Genomic DNA, 21,488 nt, shown 5'->3' on the forward strand with positions numbered 1-21,488 from the left:
ATGCCAAAATTGGAAGCCTATAGAAATTTCTCGTATTTCAGCAACTCGATTGCTTGCGTATGTAGTTCTATTATTATCATTTCTTACCCATTGTAAGTTAGCTTCATTGCCAGAGCAATAATTATAACTGTAATGTTTATGGTAGACAGAGTTTGCTTTATGCGTACTGATAAGCGAGTGCCAGTAAGTAATACTGTGAATTCAATTTGAGGTAAAGTTCTTTTTTTAAGTGGAACAACTGTTGCATAGGTTGTTATTAAATGGCCTTTGAGGCCAATCAAGGTTCATCTTGTGTGTGTGATCTTGAACTGACCATTCTGGTTACTGGTTTGACTCACTTCAACTTAAAAATATTGCTTAATTGTAGGTGTAAGTGAACATGTGAGTGCATTTTGGCAATTGATTGATTCTGTCGCCAGGTGTTGAGTTTCGAGTTGATTCATCATTTTCACTCTAGAGTCTGAGGTAACCAGAAATTTTCAACAGCCAAAAATGTAACATTTGTTTGCGAATGCACATCAAAATAAACATTTTACTAGTATGATAAATACCATTTGTTGGTAAACAAAACTTAATGCTAGCTGCTTAATTATTCCATCCTTGGAAAGGGTCTGAACCTTTTATAATTATATTCTTTATAAGCCTAAACCTATATGTGGGGTTTGCTTACATAAGCACAGACTAGCTTATTTAATTAAATTAATTAAAATAAAATTAAATAAAATTGTTAATTAAAAGGGATATTAAATTTTTTTTTAATTAAGATCAGAGAATAAGTGGAATGGGCTAATGGGAAAGATAATAAAAGCTTAAACAAAAGAAGTTATTTCAAATAAATAATATAATATGCAACAGGAGAACTGGGAGTTATTTCATTAGCCAACCGATAGATTAAGAGGTTACTTACACCAGCTCTGACTGTGTATCCCTGGAGTGTTATGTCCTTATCATGTCGCCTGCTCACGAGTGATGTTATTGGGTGCATTCTGAAAATCCACCAAAAACTTACAATAAAATACTTAGGTAAAACATAAAATATTCGAGCTAGCCTTCTTATTCTTTAGCTCTTGAAATGATCATTATTTTGTAATTATACTGATGAATTGATCGATCAGTAGAGCCTACTTTATTAAATAAGCATTAATTTTACGTTGTATAAACGATCCCAGAGAACCTATTTTCTCATTTAATAGGTCGTATTTTTAACGAAATGTGATGCATTAGTAAATACTAAAGCATTGTAATATTGATTTTTCTATGCATCGGCATCGATAAGTGAGGTTTGTTGCTTGAGATGGTACGTATTTGGTTTCTCAAAACAGTTACATTTCTTACGATGTCTCAGATCAAGGAAACCTACATTTTTTAAGGTAGGATGGTAAATGTCTTATTTTAAATTATTGTCTTTTGATCAGTATTAGCCATGATAGATGAAGAACGTGTCCACTTAACTGATGCTCTCTAATTTTTCTTGTTTAAGATCTTCCTTGATTCAGTATTATTCCATCCCTTTTACGGTACTCTATCTTTTACCAGATACTCTCAGTACATTACCCTATATTGCCGCTACGTTTCCCAACGCTCTCCCATTCTTACCCAATATTCAGTTTATTTTACAAAATACTGAAGATACCTTCCGCAATACTCACCGTCGCCTACCCAATACTCCCTTACCTCAGTGCCTCCCTCACACAGGCTTTGGTGTAAGTGAGTCTGCCCATTTGGTGTGTGGTGAGAGCCTGGCTCCCATCTCCAAGCACCTGGTCCAGCTCCTGCTGTAGTCTGGCCTGCTTGTCTGGGTGTCGAGCCAGGTAGTACAAGGTAAACACCGACGTCATCGATGTCTGTGGAAAGAGAGAGAGATACATAGAGAATAGCCGGTATAGGAGAATTTTTTAGGAGCAGGATCGAACCAGCATCCAGGTAACCCCAGATGCGCACCTTAACCCGCGGACTACGATATGGTGCTTATCTGGGGTTACCCAGCATGCTGGTTTAATTCCCGTTTTGATTCAAAGATTTTCCCATTGATCTTTCCCGTTATTGTGGTTTCATTGTGTAGTCGGTATGATGTTCTTTTTAATGTAGTGAAACTTGAGAGTAATGTTTAAGACTTCCTCAAGATAATTTTGAAGTCTGCCAAAGTTTAATGTAGGGGTTTGTTTACACCGAAAAAGTCTTAGCCAGTAAGCGTTGGCCCCGTAGGTAAAAAACTTAGGTTTGATGCGGATAATGAGACAATAACGTGGCCCAGGAACCCAACCCACACTTGAGAAAAAAAGAAAGTGATGAACTATTCCATCCGTCCTAGATCCTAATCATTCCGAATCTCTGTTCTTAAGGTAAAATCTGAATAGTTTAATTTAAATTATGCTGGATAAGATAATAGGCGTTCATATACAAATTTGGACAGGATTGTTAGTTCAAAAATACATTTGTACTAACTCATCAATGATTCATATATTGTTTTTTACCACCGGACAGACAGAGCTGAAAGATCAGAGAGAGAGAGAGAAAGAGAGAGGAATTTTTACCGTGTCAATCCCGGCGAAGAAGAAGTCGACCATGAAGGTGACAACATCCTCGAGCGAGAGACCCGGAGTGGTGAGGAGAGACTCCAAGATGTTCAGCTCGCCCGAGTCCTTGGGGTCACGGGCGTCCAGGTCCTTCTTAGCCTGGCCAACCTTCTCCAAGACCACTCTGGCGATGTACAATACAATAAGCTACATATTGCAAATTTATAGTCTACCCATTGCACTTTCGTGTAAATTTTAATCAATCAATCAACACGCGTAAGCTGGTGATTCAAGTCAGGTATAAATGATAGAGGAAGTTTGAACCTACTCAAGAAGATCGTCGTGAGAGTGCAACATGCGTCTCAAGGCTGGAGTCGTGAAGTACTTCCAGAGGTGGACGCCGTACTCACAGTCTCCTGAAGCGTCCATCATGGTGGTGGAGGAGTTGATGATCCTCAGCCCCTCCTCGCTATTCTCCAGACACCCCACACGCTTGTTGAGGGCCACCAGGCACAGGGCTGATGAGAAGTAAGAAGTAATTAGTAGAATACACCAAGCCCGGAACACTAGGTAACACGACTGATGAGAAATATTACACAGAATGTTCGAATGTGTAAACTGCTTGTTTTTCACACATTGACATTTTATATAAAATCTGATTATTTTTGATTGTGAGAAGCAGATAACATAAAATACTTATTTTTAATATAAAGATATAATATTTAAGATAATTATTATGCATATAAATGTTTTTTTATCTTTTATATATATAAAACCACAATTGCTTGGTAATAATAATTTTATTTACATGGATCAACAGAGACTCGAACACAGGCCCTAAACAAATGAGGCCGTTATGCTACCAAGCAGATCATGATAGCTTGTGGTCTTGTAGAGGAAATGATGGTCTCATCTTTTAGAACTTGTGTTCCACGAACAGTTTAATTTCCACGAAGAATGAAGTTTGAAAGTTATATGGCTACGATGTATGTATATAGTGATATAGTCCCCAATCCGGTGTAGACGATACACAGGTGGTGAGAACACTGCTAATACTCACACTCAAGAGCCCATTTGAACAGTTCTTGGACGAAATCGCCAGGAAGTTCATTCTTGTGGTCTCGCTGACCGGCTGACCTGTTGTGTAAATGAAGAAATCTGCGTTATTTAACCCATCCTAAAAAATGCTAAATGGCATAACAAAACCTGAAACAGATTAGTCATGAGCCTAATCCAAATTGCCATTTGCCTTAATAAGCAATTTTAATCTTAACATAATAACTCTTAGGCCTTTTTTAGTACATATATTTACTAAATTAGGCCAAAGAAAAGCTCAGTGTTGTTGTTGCCTTATTTATCGGTCCCTCTGCAAAATAAGTATTATAAACGTGGACGTTTTGGGGGGTAAAACAAGAGTAGTATAAATCGTGGACGTTCCAGTGGAACTAGAGTCCATATTATGTGCAGTCCATCCACAGTAGTTATGAAAGTAAAATAATTTTTTAATGACAGGTTGGGTTGTTGATATACATCCGTTGCTTTACCTGTGCTCAGGGTATTATGCTCTAAAGCTGTATGTTGTCTGTCCATTTGCTTGTTGTATGTCAGTATATTGTTTGTCCATCTATTGTTTGTCCACCAGCCTGTTGTTTGTGAGTATGCATGCTGTCTGTCCATTTGTCTGACTGTTTTTTTTTAAATTGCAGGAGAGTCTGTTGTTTTTATGTTGTCTGACAGTCTGTTCTCTTTAAGTTGTCGGAGAGTATTTTTTGGTTATGTTGTCTGACAGTCTGTTCTCTTTAAGTTGTCGGAGAGTATTTTTTGGTTATGTTGTCTGCTCATTAGCTTGTTGTCTGTGGCATTATTAAGATACTTCAGTTTCCGACACATCATCTACTGGAGCTCCCTAATAAGGTAGGCAATACCGTGATCCTGTTAGTACAAGATTAGGTGATAATAATGATTTTCCCCATATCTGCATTGTTTTTACTGTATACGAACTATAATTACTTAACCATATCAACATAAAAACTCGTGTGTTTAGGGAAAGGTAATGCGAATTACCTTTCCTTAAATTCGGTAAAATCACGATAATGAAATTCACTTAAATTAAGAAGATTATAAAACTTTAGATCTGATATTCAGGAAATCGGACCTTCCACATTGGCACTTATATATTATTTTTCATGAGTTGTTGCTATATGATGCACTTAATAAATCAAGAATCTATTGCATGCTACGCCTACTAATTTGAGCTTGAAGAATAATATGTCATAGCCTGAAACATAGATAGATAGATAGATATGTACATAATCTCACTTGAAATTTGCATTTTTGGGGCCGATTTAAGACTGATGATGGGAACCATTAGCGATTATGTGATGAAGGAGCTTACCTATACAGTTAGGAGGCTATGTTTCTGCTTATTCTGTGGTGAGTCTTAAAGACCAGCTCTGGTGTAATGTTTATACTCTTTCCGAACTAAATATATGAATTCAATTTACAGAAAATATTTAATGCATAAATGGGGTACGAACCAGACATTCAAATTTTGTTGGTTTTATTTACCAGTGTTGGGTCCCATGGACTAGCCAAGATTCATTTACGAAACCTGTTCATCTTTCCACATTCATGGAAGCTTGTTTACATTTGTTAAAGAGTGTATGAGCTCCAAAACACTACAAGGTTGTTTATAACAATAATAACCTTGAGTTGTGAAGTTTCATAGCTCATAAACTATTTAATAATGTAAACAAACCTGCCATGATTAAGAAAAGATGTACAAATTTCGGAAGTTGTTGAGTAAAGGTTTGATGAATCAGAGATTTTTAATCTTTTTCTCCTCACGGCACGCTGAACAAAACGTTGAAGTTGTCAAGGCTCTCTGTTATTTTCTTGAGGAAAGACTTTCATCTACAAAAAATCGCCTGTTTTGGTTTAAAAGTTAAATAAATTCAGAAATAAAAAAATATAATAAAATATGCAGTAGTGCATTCTCACACAAAATGACCCTATGCGAACAACAACAGGTGAATGACATCGTACAGTGATACCAAGTGGTGACCTTATGTGGCAAAATAAATAGTACTTCTCAAAAAAAAAAAAGGCATGAACAAGTTCTTGTTTTATTCTTCAATTTCTTCACACTTCTTTTCAACCTTCGCCAAAACTGACGCAACACACCGGCTGGCACACCTGTAAACCTTTCATTGACAGACCTGTGTTTCGCGACACTCTGGTTCAATAATGCTGGGTTAGCGAATACAGGTTAAATTTTATATAATGGTTCGTTAAAGGAATTGTTGCTGTATTAAAACAAACCTAACCTAATCAAACTTTAAGATAAACACAGTTTTAACCATTAGAAAACGTGTTATGTGAACCATGCATTATTAGAATTTGAAGATACTCTGGACTAGCCTACAGTCTAACCCACCACTAGGAGGTAGTGGCGGGTTCTACTTTTACTGTACAACGTACCTGGCTCCTCACTCGCCACCAGGGGGTAGATTATCTACTGTACAACGTATCTGGCTCCTCACCGGCCACCAGGAGGTAGATTATCTACTGCACAACGTACCTGGCTCCTCACCCGCCACCAGGGTGTAATCTATCTACTGTACAACGTACCTGGCTCCTCACTCGCCACCAGGAGGTAGATTATCTACTGCACAACGTACCTGGCTCCTCACCCGCCACCAGGGGGGTAGACTATCTACTGTACAACGTACCTGGCTCCTCACCCGCCATCAGGGGGTAGACTATCTACTGTACAGCGTACCTGGCTCCTCACCCGCCACCAGGGGGTAGATTATCTACTGCACAACGTACCTGGCTCCTCACCCGCCATCAGGGGGTAGACTATCTACTGTACAACGTACCTGGCGACGAACTCTTGGGCCACCTGGTCGACCTGCGGCAGGTAATGAGCCACGGTTCGGGGCTTCAGGGAATGAACCTGTGCTCGTTTCCTCACTCGCCACCATTTCTCGCCGTGCCTGGTGTGTAAAGTTCTATGATTAACTTGTGTTCATCATGTAATGAAGAGAATAATGTAATGAAACTTCATAGAAAATCCCCAAAGCGGGATAGTAAGTACACTTAATATTAAATGACATTTACTCTGTAAAGGAATGATAGATCCTTCCAGTCATGATTAACGAGCATTTTGAATTACAACGAATAAAATATTATCTACGAAATCTATCAAGATTGAAATTGAAGTCAGATGAAATTTGTACATGAACAAAAGCTCTTATAATTGCATCTAACCATTAAAATAAATATATATTTGTACACGAGGTAATTGATAATATCCTGTTAACGGGGGTGTTGAAGTCAGATCAAGAGAGTGTTGGTGTCTGGAAGGGTTCACTGGTAGTTAGGAATTCTCAGCTTGTGTGAAGTGTTGAACAATCTGGTAGAACAATAATTGTTTATCAAAAGTGGGCATAATTTTAATTGAACATTGAGCTAATGAATTAAGGAAAAGCATTGTTAGGGATTTTTTGTATCTACTCACTCAGTAAAAACTCCCGTTCCATGTTCCTTAAAAAAATTTCTGGTGTTGATTTCCCGAACTTTCTTCAGCGATTCGAAAAATGGCCTGACGGGATTGTCAAACGTCTCCTTAAAGAGGTGTTCAATATCTCGGGGATCAGAAATGTAGATAAGATCCCCTTGCCCAATGAGGCTCAACTTGAAAATTGGACCGTACTTCTTGAAGTAAGATTCCCAGAGCTTTGGTAAACGATGAGCATCAAAAGCTGAAAAAGACAAAGTAATATACATTCTAAGACCCTTCGGGTTATGAATACATAAAAATATTGAAGTTACTGAGGAATGATAAAGAACAAAAGAGATGTAATCATAAGTGTTACATTTGATGAAAGAGTCACGAAGTGACACATTCTCACCCGGATCAGTGAGCATGGCAGGCCAGGACCCCAGCATCGGCCATGACCTGGGGCCCGGGATCTCAGAGTGTGGCCGAGGGAGGGAGTGGGAGTCTGTCGTAGCCAGCGAGGGCGCCACTCCAACCATGTTGGACGTCCCCCGGGAACTCAAGGGTTCAGAGGGAGCTCCAGAGAGGACAGAACGTGATGAAGAGATGACGGGCCGTGATGAAGGAAAGGCAAGGAATGCTCTAGGAAGGACATTGTTCTTCCCAAGAATCCTCTTACGTATTATCCTGATCATCTTGACACCCACGGATCTTAATGAAAACAATATTTAAGAGGCACAAATATCTTTTATCTTCCTTGTTGTGTGTAAACGTTGTCTCTCGAATTTCAGTGCTTATTAAAACATCGTTACATCGTTCAATTAACTTTTTTCATAAAACATCGTCCTCTTTTCATAATATTCATTGCAGATTACTCTGAAAGAAATCACCTTGCAACAACTTAACGCTCAAATATGATAATTAAAACATAATTTAGCAAATATTGAACGAAAATTTGTCCATAGATACGCTGACAAATTGTGTCCATAAGTGGACACAATTTATATTTTATGTTCTTATATTACTGAAGTACCTCTTGCCTTATATTTGATTAATTTCTTCCTATTCCTTGCTTAGTTTCGACTTGATAAGAGTCGAAACATAGCAAGATATTGCTTAGTTTCTAAACTCTCTCACCTCTTCTTTCCTGTCTTATACCATATCTTTTCTGTCTCCCCCTTCTCCTTCGATCATCATAACTCTCTTCCGCTTACCCGCTACCTCCTCTCTCTCTCTCTCTCTCTCGTCTCACCCAATTCCTCCACTCTCTCCTAGTCTCCCCTCCCTCATCTATCTTTCTATATCCCCCTCTCTTTTCGTTTCTAACCTTCTCATTTAATTAGTTCATAATAATGACTAATTTTATATAAACGTCACAAAATTTCCTTTTTTTTTCCTTGGGATAAAAGTAATAACTTACTCCCATTCAGGTCATTTTCATTATTAATTGTATGGGTGAAATTTTCACATAAATCTCCTGTAGTCTCTTCCACCTCCACGAGTGCCTCTGAGGACCTTGGTCTTCTATTAGGCGTCTCGAGAACAGTATAGGTGCCCGATATATACTAAGACATTAATGACCTTGGACACCCCGGCAACACTGGCCATTCACCTCATATGACAATGAGCTTTATTTTTTTAGTCCACCAGAGATACGCGTATCTATAATTTTATTGTTTTCTATCTTTCTGCCCCTTATTTGTATTCCAATTTCGGTCCTCGGTACACAATTACAGGTGTCTTGGATATACACGCCTCAAACATCTGTTGATTAACTGAACATAATTTGTAAAGCGGAGAACAAGCACACAGAGCGACCTTACTGCGTTTCAGACGACCCGTTACTCTCACTGATTTCTAACACGAAGCTTCTAACCTTCAACTTACACCTCCTTCTCTCTCTTTCCCCGTGTCCTTCCGCACACTTGGCTATATTAATATATATATTGCTAAGCACCGCGAATAGTTCTATACTTGGGAGACTGATCGAGCGAGTGCAGGAGCACCAGAGAGTGCAAGCCAGGGTGAGAGTTAACTAAGGAACTGCCACTCTCAATCATTTCTGTATACATCATAAAATATTGATCACAGTACACGATACAAATTTCTCACTAGAGAATTCATAATAGTACTTCAATAAATAAATACTGTCGAAATCTTGGTCAAATAAATGTAATGTTTAATGAATAGGGAGACATAATAATAATAATAGCAACGGCAGATGGCACGTTAAGGGCGGTGTTTGCGGCCTTGGTAAACAAGTTGGATAACCGGTCATGCTGAAGAGTGCAAAGTTCCTCTGTTGTTAGCTTAGTTTCAGACTTGATCCGTGCAAAGTTAACCAACTGGAAACAAACGTCTATAAAGCCAGGTTCATCGATTGACATTTAGTAGACAATCCAAGTTGACAAACTAAAAAAAAATACTTAAGAGCCATAGTGGGTAGTAATTTAAAGTAAATTAGGCAGTAAAATAAAAAAAAGTTGTTTTTGTAAATCGCTCGATATTTATTTGTGAAAAAAGTTATTGTAATTGCGTAATAACTTTCAGCCGCCCACAAGAACGGATTTATTAATATTTTTCATGTGTAAAAATTGTTGGCATTAAGTTAAATACAAAAAGAGTTTTATTATGTATTATGGATTTGCGTGCTGCTTGATAAAAATACATGTATACATCTGTTGGGACTGTGTAACAGTGTGTGAGTTTTACATACAACTGATATCCCAACATTTAAAGGATATACAAGGAGGATTATGTCATCAATCATAAATCAAACTTCAGGCCTGACTATCCTAAATGTGAATATTTACTTACAGCTACATAAGCTTTTCCGCCACCAAGCTGAAACGTATGCTCCTTCATTGCTGATTAACACATACTCAGAGTTCAGTATGACTTATTCCAGCCCCGCCAGCCCGTCCTTTCGAGTTTCTTACAATGGACGAGAAAAAATGTACCAAATTGCTCAAACGTAACCTAAATGATGGACCCACGGACAGAAAACGTGGTTGTTTGTGAGTTGCTATGATGATATATTACACTATATTTTGTCCATTGGGGATTTTGACATTAAAATGCGATGTATTATTCAAGAGGATAGGTTAAATGAGCTCATCAAACATCCATACAATGTGCACCTCAACACAGGAGTGGGTTTTCTAGCGTTCGGTCATGGTAAACTGCTGTGGTTTATCAGGCCTATACACAGTCCTGTACAAGGGTTCCCATTCCTCGTGCTTGTACTCCAAGTTATACTTCAGGAACAGCTGAAATAGAGAAATAATTGCGTAATTATATAGATTTATATTATTTAGTGTTATCGACAGTTTATTGAGAGTTTGCTTCTCTCTCGTAAGATGAGATGTTTGAGTGTGAGCAGTGTTGCGAATGTTGCATAACGATTGTTATATAACGAATGCCGTATTGTGAATGTAGATTTACTAATGGTCAAGGATGTCATCTTAAATTTGTCATGAATTTAGAGCAACCAAGTAATACACATCATTACAAAAAATAAGAACTCTTAACGAGGAAAAATAATTATCATGTGTCCTGGACATCGACATAGTTGCCCCGCAGGCAATTCCAACATCTCCAAATTATCTTATAAAACCTAAGTTAACGAGGCAGCGAAGATGACAATAGCAGCAAGATACGTCCCAGCAGACCTCCTTGACCAGGAGGCCTGGTAGAAGACCGGTCCGCATGGACGTTGAGCCCCGAAATCATCGCAAGATTGCAAGGTAGTAGTGATAATCAGTAAAAGATTCAAGTTCATGGTAAAAAAAAGCTAGACAACTACTTAGGACACAAGAACTGGTAGATCCTGGCCTACACAAGTCGTGGGTCTCCTCCCTGGTACTTACCCTGGCAAGCAGGACGTAGACCTCCTGTTCGGCCAGCCTCCGACCAACACACATGCGGGTCCCAACGGAGAAGGGTATGGAGGCGAACTGGTTAGTGAGACGGCCCGGATTGTCCCTCAGCCAGCGCTCCGGTATAAACTCCGTCGGTCGGGGAAAGTATTCCTCCATCTTGCCAGACTCTTCCATGCTGACGAATATCTGAGACTGTCAAAGATGAGGATACTTTGAAAACAATTCATATCCACTTAGGTGATCTGTAGCTCGTATCTCAATCCCGATCAAGTTGTGCAACAGAGTTTGTAAATTGTTTAATGAATTCCGACTAAGCAGCTATGATTGAGATAAGAGGTGCCGAGGTTGTAAATGTACACACCTCGGTAGCTTTTTGGTAGATAATTTGGTAAGTTCTAGCAGCTAGAATCTAACGAATATGACACAGGTTAATTAGATAGTGATGTTGATCATTCCAATCAAAATAAAGTTGTTGAGTTCTCATGTCTGTCTTGTAGAGATACCATCTGATTTATTATACACATAACGTGATTGCGTCAACATATTTATATACATTACATAATTCCATCCACATTATCATATGTATAGCGTGATTTCATCTACATTATTATATATATAGCGTGATTCCATTCAAATTATCTTATATAGTGTGATTCCATCCGTTTGATATCACGCACCGCGTTGACACAGCCATGCAGCACATCGATTTTAAAGATGTTGCTATATTTATTGTATACATATATATTTAAATACACACACACGTATTGAAATTCAAGCAAAGTGCACCTACTTACTCCGGCTCTGACGTTGTAGCCTTGAAGAGTTATGTTTCTCTGGGGTCGACGAGTAATTACTGAGGTTGTTGGCAAGATCCTGCAAAATTAAGCAAGTTTCAAAATACAGTGTATGATCTGAAAATAATATAAGTACTATAAGTATGCAATGATTCACCTTGCAAATCTTTATATTCATTGTGAATGTTTATGGAACATTTTTGTTAATCAGTCAAGATCAACTTGAGTTTGACTGATCAAGATCAAGGTCTACCAATCTGGAAATATATATATTTCTATACTGGGTATGTAGGTGCCAAATGCTTGAAGTACAACCTTTCAATTTTTTCTTCCAATCTACCATCGACATTTTTTTTTTACCCGACACTCTAATGGTGCTTCAGTCATTTATCTCATAAGTATCTGGCTTATCTCATTTGCCAGATGAGTACGACAGGCTTAATATAGCCCGTACTGCTTGGAACTTTTTGTTCCGAGTAGTTAAATCTAAAACAACAACCTGGTAATCGATAATTATCTATTAGAAGCTCGTCTCCTGTGGCAAGTTCCCCCTAGCGCATTATTAGAAAGAAGGGTAACTGCAGTATTCTCAAATTCCAGCTTGATGCTAGTGCAGCAGTAGAGGGAATATAAACATAGGAATGGCTATTTACAGCACATCTCCTGTGCCAGGTAAGTACAACGAACGCACCATAGCCCATGATGCTTGGAACTTTTTATTTAGAGTAGCTGAATCTAAAACAACAACTTAGTGCCTTCATTCAATAATTACCCCGCAGGACGTTCGTCTCCTGTGGCAAGTTCCCCTAACGCATAATTAGAAAGAAGGGTAACTGCAGTATTCTCAGGTTCCAGCTTGTTGCTGGTGCAGCAGTAGAAGAAATATAATATAAACAGAGGATTGACTGTTTATATTATAACTATCAATTACGGGCTCATCATAGCCCGTGCTACTTGGGACATTTTGTTCATAGTAGCGAATCTTTAACAACAACAACAACGACTGTTTATAGCACATCTCCCGTGCCAGGTAAGTACAACGAGCTCATCACCATAACTCATGCTGTTTGGAACTTTATTTTTAAGAGTAGCTGAATCTAAACAACAACTTTGTGCTTTCTATCGATAATTACCCACAGAACGTTTGTCTCCTGTGGCAAGTTCCCCCAATATATATATATATATATATATATATATATATATATATATATATATATATATATATATATATATATATATATGAAAAGTAGGTGGCAGGAGAAAAGCACACAGAAACTGTATTGAAGGGGACCGAAACATTACCTCTAATGCATTATGTGTGGTTTCCTCCGAGGCTAAGTGAGCTTTTGGCTGAAAGCCAAAAGTGGTACTCCCTGCCACTATGTATATATATATCTTATAAAACAAGAAATAGGTGGAACTATTATAAGTCAATCAATTTTAGTAAAACAGATTTACATGAAATTCTGCTAGTAATATGAAATTCAACATTCTGCTTATAACTCATTTTGTATGCATGCACTTTTACCTAAATAAAGTATTAATATTTTACGATTATTATTATATGGCAAGCCACTTTATTACAAATTATAAAATATCTTGAAATCCTGGCTCTGTATCCATATTTCGCGTCTAGTAGATCAATGACATATCAGACAAACGTTTAAGCTGTGTAGTATTTTGGTAAATAATACACAGCAAACTCATAGCATAGCATAATATTAGCATAGTAAATACTTTACATAGATGTGGTAAATGCATTTTTTTATACTTGCTGTCATTATAATTACAAGCTGTGTAGATTAGAGGTAATTGTTACTGTGAAAATCTCCGTTGAGGTCTGATTAAAACCCTATGTGTTCTCACAGGATGACTATGGAGTGCAAAATAAAATAATCGCCACTGGAGGCAGCAATCAATCTCTTACCTTAACTGATTCTCTCTTACCTCAATGTCTCCCTCACACAGGCTTTGGTGTAAGTGAGTCTGGCCATATGGTGTGTGGTGAGAGTCTGGCTCCCGTCTCCCAGTACCTGATCCAGCTCCTGCTGTAGTCTGGCCTGCTTGTCTGGATGTCGGGCCAGGTTGTAGATGGTAAACATTGAGCTCGATGACGTCTACGGCAAGGACACACCGATGCAAGTGAAAATTGTTAAACATCAGTGCTCCTAATGGTTTTGAAACTTAACCCTTAGAGTGTGAATCATGTCATGGGATGTTTACTGGTTCACTGGGATAAATGTGGCTCATGTCAGGGGATGTTTGGCACTATAAAAATTAAAGAGAATTTGGTTCTACTTAAAAATCCCTATAATTGCACAAATTTGGCATCTCTGGCAACTACCGCCTAATAAAATGATAAAAAAGTTATTACTTAGAATTATGTTAGAGCATTTGGCATCTCTTTATGCAAAATATTTATGCCTACTAATATATTTCAAACCATTTTTTATTTTTATTTTATTACCCATATTTTTTTTAGATTCTAATAAAAAGAAAACATAAGGGGGGCAACTTTTTATCCACATTTCATGACTTAACATCAATATAAATAGGTTTGTATAATATAAAAAGAATATATATTCAAGGAAGTGAATACAATTTTTATAGAATCTGCATTTTAAATAAATTACACCTAATTTAGTTTTATAAATCCTTATTTCTTCCAGTACAAATTAATGTAATTCGAGGATTTACCGTGTCAATCCCGGCTAAGAAGAGGTCGACCATGAAGGTGATAACGTCCTCGAGGGAGAGACCCGGAGTGGCGAGGAGAGACTCCAAGATGTTCAGCTCGCCCGAGTCTTTGGGGTTACGGGCTTCCAGGTCTTTCTTAGCCTGGCCAACCTTCTCCAAGACCACACTGGCGATAGAGAATATAACATCGTGTGACGTAAATTTTCATGTGGACGAAGGGTACAGTTTCTAACACATACAACACAGGCAAGAAATAACTTACTCGAGAACGTAGTCATGAGCCTTCCACATGCGTCTGAGCGCCGGGGTGGTGAAATACCTCCAGAGGTGGACGCCAAACTCACAATCAGTTATTGAATTAATCATGGTGATGGAGGCCTTGATGATCCTGAGCCCTTCCTCGCTGTTATCCAGGCATCCCATTCTTTTGTTGAGGGCCACCAGGCACAGAGCTGATGGAATATGGGTACATAATGTGAGACTTTGTTTGGGATACAATGGAACTTAGTGAGAAGTGAGGGGATGCATCTATGTTTTTCAATCTATCGCCAAGATAAAGCGATCGGGTCTCAAGACAAAGACCAGACAATGAATAGAAATTTTGATGTAAACACCAAGTGCAAACTCAGGCTCTGACAACAATGGAGCCCCAGGACCTAATCACAGTGCAGACCCAGGACTTAATCACACAGTGGAGAACCGTGATGAACGACTTCTAACTCGTCTCTATTCACAGTAAATTTTCATCATCTCCATCCCCTCTCCACCAATAATGAAGTGTCAGCAAGATTAATAATTAAAAACTTCAGAATTTTTCAAGTGCACACATTTCACTGCTCTACGGGAAAATTAGTTAAGTTTTAAACTTTAATTAACTAACCATGCCTGTTAAAGGTAAATGTAAGAGTGATATATGCCTAAAAAATATCCGCATGAACAGTGAACGCCACAGATACTCACACTCCAACGCCCACTTGAAAATATCTTCGAGAAAATCGCAAGGAAGCTCATTCTTGTGGTCCCGCTGTTGGGCTGACCTGTTAGAATATGTCATTATGCTACTATGTAATTATGACTCCGAGAATTTGAGTGTTGCGAATTTTGTGTATTACAGTTAATAAATTAAAAAATTTATATTATTAATATTATATATTAACAAAGTATTATTATTAAATTAATTTAAATATTATTAAGTATTATTAAATAATTTTCTTAAGTGTTATTAAAATATTTTCTTTAATATTATTAAATTATTTTCTTAAGTATTATTACATTATTTTCTTAAGTATTATGTTTTTTTTAATATTTATTAAATTAATTTAAATATTATTATTAAATTATTTTCTTAAATATTTATTATTAAAATTATTTCCTGTTTTGGTAAATAATATTGGAGGTTTTGAATTATTAACTGTAGAGTTGAATTTAATTGGGGTCACGTTGACGGGAAGAAATATGTTAACGTCTGCAGTTGTCGGAAAAACTGTCTGAACTTTATGACGTCTCATATAAAAAAGACCTTCGAGCAAACTTATTCTTTAATATTTACTGCTTTCCTTACCAGTTTTGGACTAAATGGACTTCCTCATTGTGTTTTTCACTCACCTGGCTCCTCACCCACCACCAGGGGGTAGACTACGTCATCACGTACCTGGCTCCTCACCCACCACCAGGGGGTAGACTATGTCATCACGTACCTGGCGACAAACTCCTGGGCCACCTGGTCGACCTGTGGCAGGTATTGAGCCACGGTCTTGGTCCTTGTAGAGTGCACCTGCACTAGGCTCCTCACCCGCCACCAGTCCTCACCCTGCCTGGCGTAACGTGTTATAATTAACATACGTTTTCCAATGTTTGTAGCAGTTCTCTCAGTAAATTTAGTGTTAAACTAAGAAATATCATATATATATATATATATATATATATATATATATATATATATATATATATATATATATATATATATATATATAATGTCGTACCTAGTAGCCAGAACGCACTTCTCAGCCTACTATGCAAGGCCCGATTTGCCTAATAAGCCAAGTTTTCCTGAATTAATATATTTTCTCTAATTTTTTTCCTAAGAAATGATAACGCTACCCATTTCATTATGTATGATGTTATTTTTTTTTTATTTGAGTTAAAATTAACGTAGATATATGACCGAACCTAACCAACCCTACCTAACCTAACCTAACCTATCTTTATAGGTTAGGTTAGGTAGCCGAAAAAGTTAGGTTAGGTTAGGTTAGGTTAGGTAGGTTAGGTTGTCGAAAAACAATTCATGAAAACTTGGCTTATTAGGCAAATCGGACCTTGAATAGTAGGCTGAGAAGTGCGTTCTGGCTACTAGATACGACATTATATATATATATATATATATATATATATATATATATATATATATATATGTCGTATCTAGTAGCCAGAACGCACTTCTCAGCCTACTATTCAAGGTCCGATTTGCCTAATAAGCCAAGTTTTCATGAATTGTTTTTCGACAACCTAACCTACCTAACCTAACCTAACCTAACCTAACTTTTTCGGCTACCTAACCTAACCTATAAAGATAGGTTAGGTTAGGTTAGGTAGGGTTGGTTAGGTTCGGTCATATATCTACGTTAATTTTAACTCAAATAAAAAAAAAATAACATCATACATAATGAAATGGGTAGCGTTATCATTTCTTAGGAAAAAAATTAGAGAAAATATATTAATTCAGGAAAACTTGGCTTATTAGGCAAATCGGGCCTTGCATAGTAGGCTGAGAAGTGCGTTCTGGCTACTAGATACGACATATATATATATATATATATATATATATATATATATATATATATATATATATATATATATCAGGAGAAAGTGCTAAGCCAGATGAGATATGAAAATGGAGGGAAGTTCAAGTAAGTTTATTGATAAAAGGATAGATAAAATTAGGCTGTTTCTACCCTTGATGGAGGGACGAATCTGTGCCTAACCCCTTGGACAGTTGGGTATCGAATGTCAACCCAGCAACAAGCCAAGCCGTCGTTTTACCGTTCAGTTTAAGTGGAAGTTAAAAAACAATAAATATTGAATTATTTACTCGGTAAAGATTCCTGTTCTATTTTCCTTAAAAAACTTGGTTTTATTCATCAGGCGAGTTTTCTTCAAGGAATCAAAAAATGGCCTGATAGGGTTGTCAGACATCTCCTTGAAGAGGTGTTCAATGTCTCTGGGATCTGAGATGAACACAACATCTCCTTGCCCAGGGATGTTCAACTTGAAAATTCGACCATATTTCTTGAAGTAAGATTCCCAGAGACGCGGCAGTCGAGAAACATCATAAGCTTCACATGAAGAAAAAAATATATATTATAGATTAATAGTGAAAATCAACCCTTGATATAATAAGTAAAAATATATAATATTCATTGTGAAACCTTTTAAATATAATAAAATAAATATGCAAATTCATTGCTTATATAGAAAAGGAGAAATGGCAATTGAGTTCTCACCCGGATCAGTGAGCATGGCAGGTAAGGTCCCCAGCAGCGGCCATGACCTGGGGCCCGGGATCTCAGAGTGTGGCCGAGGGAGAGAGTGGAAGTCTGACGTGGCCAGCGAGGGCGCCACTCCGGCCATGGAGGACATCCCCCGGGATCTCCAGGGGCCAGAGGGACCTCCAGGGAGGACAGAACGTGAGGAGATAATGGAACGGGATGAAGGAAGGGCGAGGAGTGCTCTAGGAAGGACACCATTCTTCCCGAGGACCCCAGTACGTAATGCATTGACCATCTTTGATTTGTTGAGTACCAACAGGAAAAGATGAACGTCTTCCCTCTTTCACGTCCTACGTGAAGATTGCTTGTTTCTAGAAAACATTAAGACATTCAGGTTCTTACTCTTAATAAATATGTTGCTTTAAGTACATTACTACTCTGACTACCGAGAAAAGGCCGAACAAGAGCTTGCCACATAAACGATATCAACAACAGACGTTGTAGCTAAATGTTGATAATTAAAACAGGACAGCGAACGAAATGAAGTCTTAGGTACATAAATATATCGTTTAATATGATAATTTTGTGGCAATATTTATTCTGAAAATAAACGTGTATACATTACATGAGTATTTAATGGTTCACTAATGGTGATGGTTCACATGGTTCACTAATAGGGTGATGGTTCACATGGTATACTAACAGGGTGATGGTTCACTAAAGGGGTGATGGTTCACATGATTCACTAAAGGGGGTGATACCGCAGCCTTTTCAAAGCAAACTACCGTTAAACTCCCTCATCAGACGTCCCTCATCACTCGTACCTCATCACTCGTGCCTCATCACACGTCCCTCATCACACGTGCCTCATCACTCGGCTGATAACACGATATATATTACCAAGATTCTGATAATAGCTTCATTACTATGTTTTAATTTTCACACTAGTCTCAGATTAGCTTTCAAAGTACAAGATAACCTTGTAAAACGAACTAATCTGATCAGCGCAACTTTCAACGTCTAGTTCCTGCTCTCCGTCCTCATATCTGACCTTTAGCTTTTCTCATATCCCTTCCAAGTGCTATACGAGCCGAGTGCTTTCTCACAACAAATTTACCTTGCTTCTAGCTGTGGGCAGTGATATCTACAGGGCACATACAAAGGCATTAGCACCATTATACACTTCGACAACACGGGCGATTCAAAAGGGGTTTCCAATTAACAGGTAAATACACACACTGAATCAATGTTGATGAAGTTGATTCGGCGTTGAATTGTCGTTGCTCTTGGATAAATTGCGCACTGGGCTGTCTCGATGACGACGTAAACGCTTGCCCACACTCACCACATCAATGACTAGAACACGTTTTCATTTTTTTCACGCAGTCATTTTAAAATACAAGATATATTAGCAACCCACTACACACATATACACACACTGGGGTGCTCTATACCCTATTTGTAGAAATGCACGAAGTCTGTCCCTCTGCAGAGGCGAGACAACTGTAGAGCGGCTCGGCAGTGTTAGCGCAACTGTAGTTGCACTAACACTGACGAGCAGCTCACTAGCTCGTAGGTAAGGAAGACCGACTCTCTGGACGGACCCTTCCTAGCCTAGTCCCTCTTGAAGGTTACAATGTATATTAAAAGCTTAGAACATGTGAAAGTTCGATATAATATGATATGCTGCCATTATGTCATTTATTTGTTAATATATATACGACTAGTTTATATTTTCGCACGAAATGGGAACTTTAAATATACAGAAATAAAAGGTATGATTTAGTTGTCATATGAAATTAAATTCCTGTTAACACAAGGGGTACTTATGAGCGAGGGTTCTTACCAACAGGGTTGTTCATCCTGTCATTGAACACTACGTCATAGCAACATATAAAACACAACCACCCCCTTCCCAGTAGGATTGTTTGTTAACTTTCTGTTTATTTATTTATTTATTTATTTATTTATATACAAGAAGGCACATTAGGTTTATGAGAGTACAGAGCATTAAAGTTTTACATTCTTGTAACGCCACTAGCATGCACAGTGTTTCGGGCAAAAACGCTAACAGGCAGAAACAGGTAACGCTAAAACAGGAAGAAAAAAAAACAGGCGATACAAAAACAGGCGATAAAAACGCTAACATGTAGAAACGCTTGGCCTGTAGTCTTATGTTGGTAATAAGATGGTACGTCGAGCGGCAAAGAGCCTTATATATACAAAATATAGACTACTACTGAAATATAGAAGTGAATATGTTGTTCTATTGAGAATGTGGGGAAAGTGAAAGTGGTTGAAGGGGAAAAAACACAAAAACAATCTAAAGTAACCCATCCAAGATCTAATATCTGCAATCCTAGACTTAATATATGCAATCATAATTCTAACATATGCAATACTAGGACCAACTTAAGAAATTTTAAGCCTAATGTAGGACACATGTGCAACATCTAGCCTAAGATTGATAAAGCCTGGGAATGACTGAAATAGATTAGGTTAGGTTTTTGTCAAAGTTTTCTGTCTTCAAATAGTCTGTATTTGATTTTTCCCATTTTCAGTGAGACAAAGTAAGGACAACTGTACTATATTTGAGCAGCAGTTCGTACAGTGTTCATAATATGCCTGGCTGTGCATGTATGATCTTATTTACCATCCTAGTGTAGGTATTGATGTGTATAAAAATTTCATCAGCACGAAAATATTGAGGTCATACCATGGGATCGAACCTGTGTCCCTGGACTCCTGACACATCGTATACGGGCTTCCTGTCCCCAATAATCACAACTAACGCTACGATTATTTTAACGAGTTCAAACAATATGAACCTTTTTTATACAACATTGAAGATTATTTTTAGGTTAGGAAATGTTGTTTATTTAAGCAATGCTGTGCAGTTTTAGGTTAAAAAAAGTTGTGTATTTAAGCAATGTTTTGCATTTTTAGGTTAAGAAATGTTGTGTATTTGTGGCTGTTGTAGGCAGGTACAGAAAGAAAAGCTACGACAAATTTTATTATATATTTCTTAAGACTTAGATTTCGTGAACTTATCCAATACATACATTTTCAGGTTCAATTATTATACAATGACAGTAACTTTTTCACAAATAAAAATACAGTAATTAAAAAAATACTGCTTAATTTACCTAAAACAACTACCTACTATCACGCCTAAGTATTTTATTATTATTTTGCCTACTTGGAATATCTTCTACGTGTTCATCCATAAACTTGGCTTCAAAGTCGTTTGTTTCCAGTTGATTAACTTGGACGGATCAAGTTTGAAACTAAGCTAACAACAGAGGAACTTTGCACCCTGTTATTGGAGTGCATAGTCCGGTTATCCGATTTTTTTTACCAAAGCAGCGATTAAAACCGACCACTACATGCCATCTGCCTTTAATATTTTAATTATTATTATCATGATGGACTAACATACATTCTTCCATGCTTATTAAAGTTTACGTTTATTTGACTAAACTTACGAGTGTATTGACCATAGGACTCTACAATAATACACTAGATGAATGCTCTAGTGAAAATGTATAAGTTTCACCTCCAATAATTTATCGCATACGCAGGAATGGTTGAGAGAGGCAGTGATTCTCAGT

General features: G+C 37.6%; 2 protein-coding genes across 6 annotated transcripts in view; both read right to left on the reverse strand.

Moving 5' to 3' along the window:
- LOC123773636 (probable cytochrome P450 49a1) overlaps positions 1 to 9,058 on the reverse strand; it is an 11,679-nt gene extending 2,621 nt beyond the window's left edge. Inside the window, exons 1-9 of one of the 3 annotated variants that reach the window (XM_045767455.2) lie at positions 8,908 to 9,058; positions 7,433 to 7,896; positions 7,039 to 7,282; positions 6,398 to 6,514; positions 3,577 to 3,653; positions 2,845 to 3,034; positions 2,535 to 2,700; positions 1,675 to 1,844; positions 908 to 986 (exon numbers count right to left, since the gene is read on the reverse strand). In XM_045767455.2, coding sequence (XP_045623411.1) covers positions 908 to 986; positions 1,675 to 1,844; positions 2,535 to 2,700; positions 2,845 to 3,034; positions 3,577 to 3,653; positions 6,398 to 6,514; positions 7,039 to 7,282; positions 7,433 to 7,715 — 1,326 coding nt within the window. In that variant the 5' untranslated portion in view covers positions 7,716 to 7,896; positions 8,908 to 9,058. Of the gene's footprint in view, positions 1 to 907; positions 987 to 1,674; positions 1,845 to 2,534; positions 2,701 to 2,844; positions 3,035 to 3,576; positions 3,654 to 6,397; positions 6,515 to 7,038; positions 7,283 to 7,432; positions 7,897 to 8,896 lie in introns of all 3 variants that reach the window. The other 2 variants (XM_045767457.2, XM_045767456.2) reach the window with 2 other exon arrangements.
- A 582-nt stretch (positions 9,059 to 9,640) lies between these two features.
- Positions 9,641 to 19,486, reverse strand: LOC123773637 (probable cytochrome P450 49a1). 3 transcript variants are annotated; one of them, XM_045767458.1, is made up of 11 exons: positions 19,332 to 19,486; positions 17,893 to 18,248; positions 17,481 to 17,724; positions 16,090 to 16,206; positions 15,353 to 15,429; positions 14,655 to 14,844; positions 14,393 to 14,558; positions 13,643 to 13,812; positions 11,696 to 11,774; positions 10,890 to 11,093; positions 9,641 to 10,289 (listed from the first exon to the last, which is right to left on the reverse strand). In XM_045767458.1, exons 2-11 carry the CDS (start codon positions 18,170 to 18,172, stop codon positions 10,182 to 10,184), a joined length of 1,635 nt encoding a protein of 544 aa, XP_045623414.1. In that variant the 5' UTR covers positions 18,173 to 18,248; positions 19,332 to 19,486; the 3' UTR covers positions 9,641 to 10,181. The 3 variants fall into 3 exon arrangements, with proteins under 3 accessions (XP_045623414.1, XP_069168521.1, XP_069168522.1); XM_069312420.1 differs by lacking the exon at positions 19,332 to 19,486 and adding an exon at positions 19,115 to 19,269; XM_069312421.1 differs by lacking the exon at positions 19,332 to 19,486 and adding an exon at positions 18,995 to 19,014.
- Positions 19,487 to 21,488: the final 2,002 nt, after the last annotated feature.

This window comes from Procambarus clarkii, chromosome 72 (genome assembly GCF_040958095.1).
Source record: "Procambarus clarkii isolate CNS0578487 chromosome 72, FALCON_Pclarkii_2.0, whole genome shotgun sequence".
In the NCBI taxonomy this organism is placed as follows: Eukaryota; Metazoa; Arthropoda; class Malacostraca; order Decapoda; family Cambaridae; genus Procambarus; species Procambarus clarkii.

Excerpts from the sequence above, each read along its gene's own strand:
- LOC123773637 (XM_045767458.1), bottom strand. The coding sequence starts at position 18,172 with ATGGTCAATGCATTACGTACTGGGGTCCTCGGGAAGAATGGTGTCCTT. Across the intron at positions 14,559-14,654 it reads GCTCATGACTACGTTCTCGA|TGTGGTCTTGGAGAAGGTTG; the intron begins GTAAGTTATTTC and ends CTCTATCGCCAG. Across the intron at positions 11,775-13,642 it reads TGTGTGAGGGAGACATTGAG|GATCTTGCCAACAACCTCAG; the intron begins GTAAGAGAGAAT and ends TTAATTTTGCAG.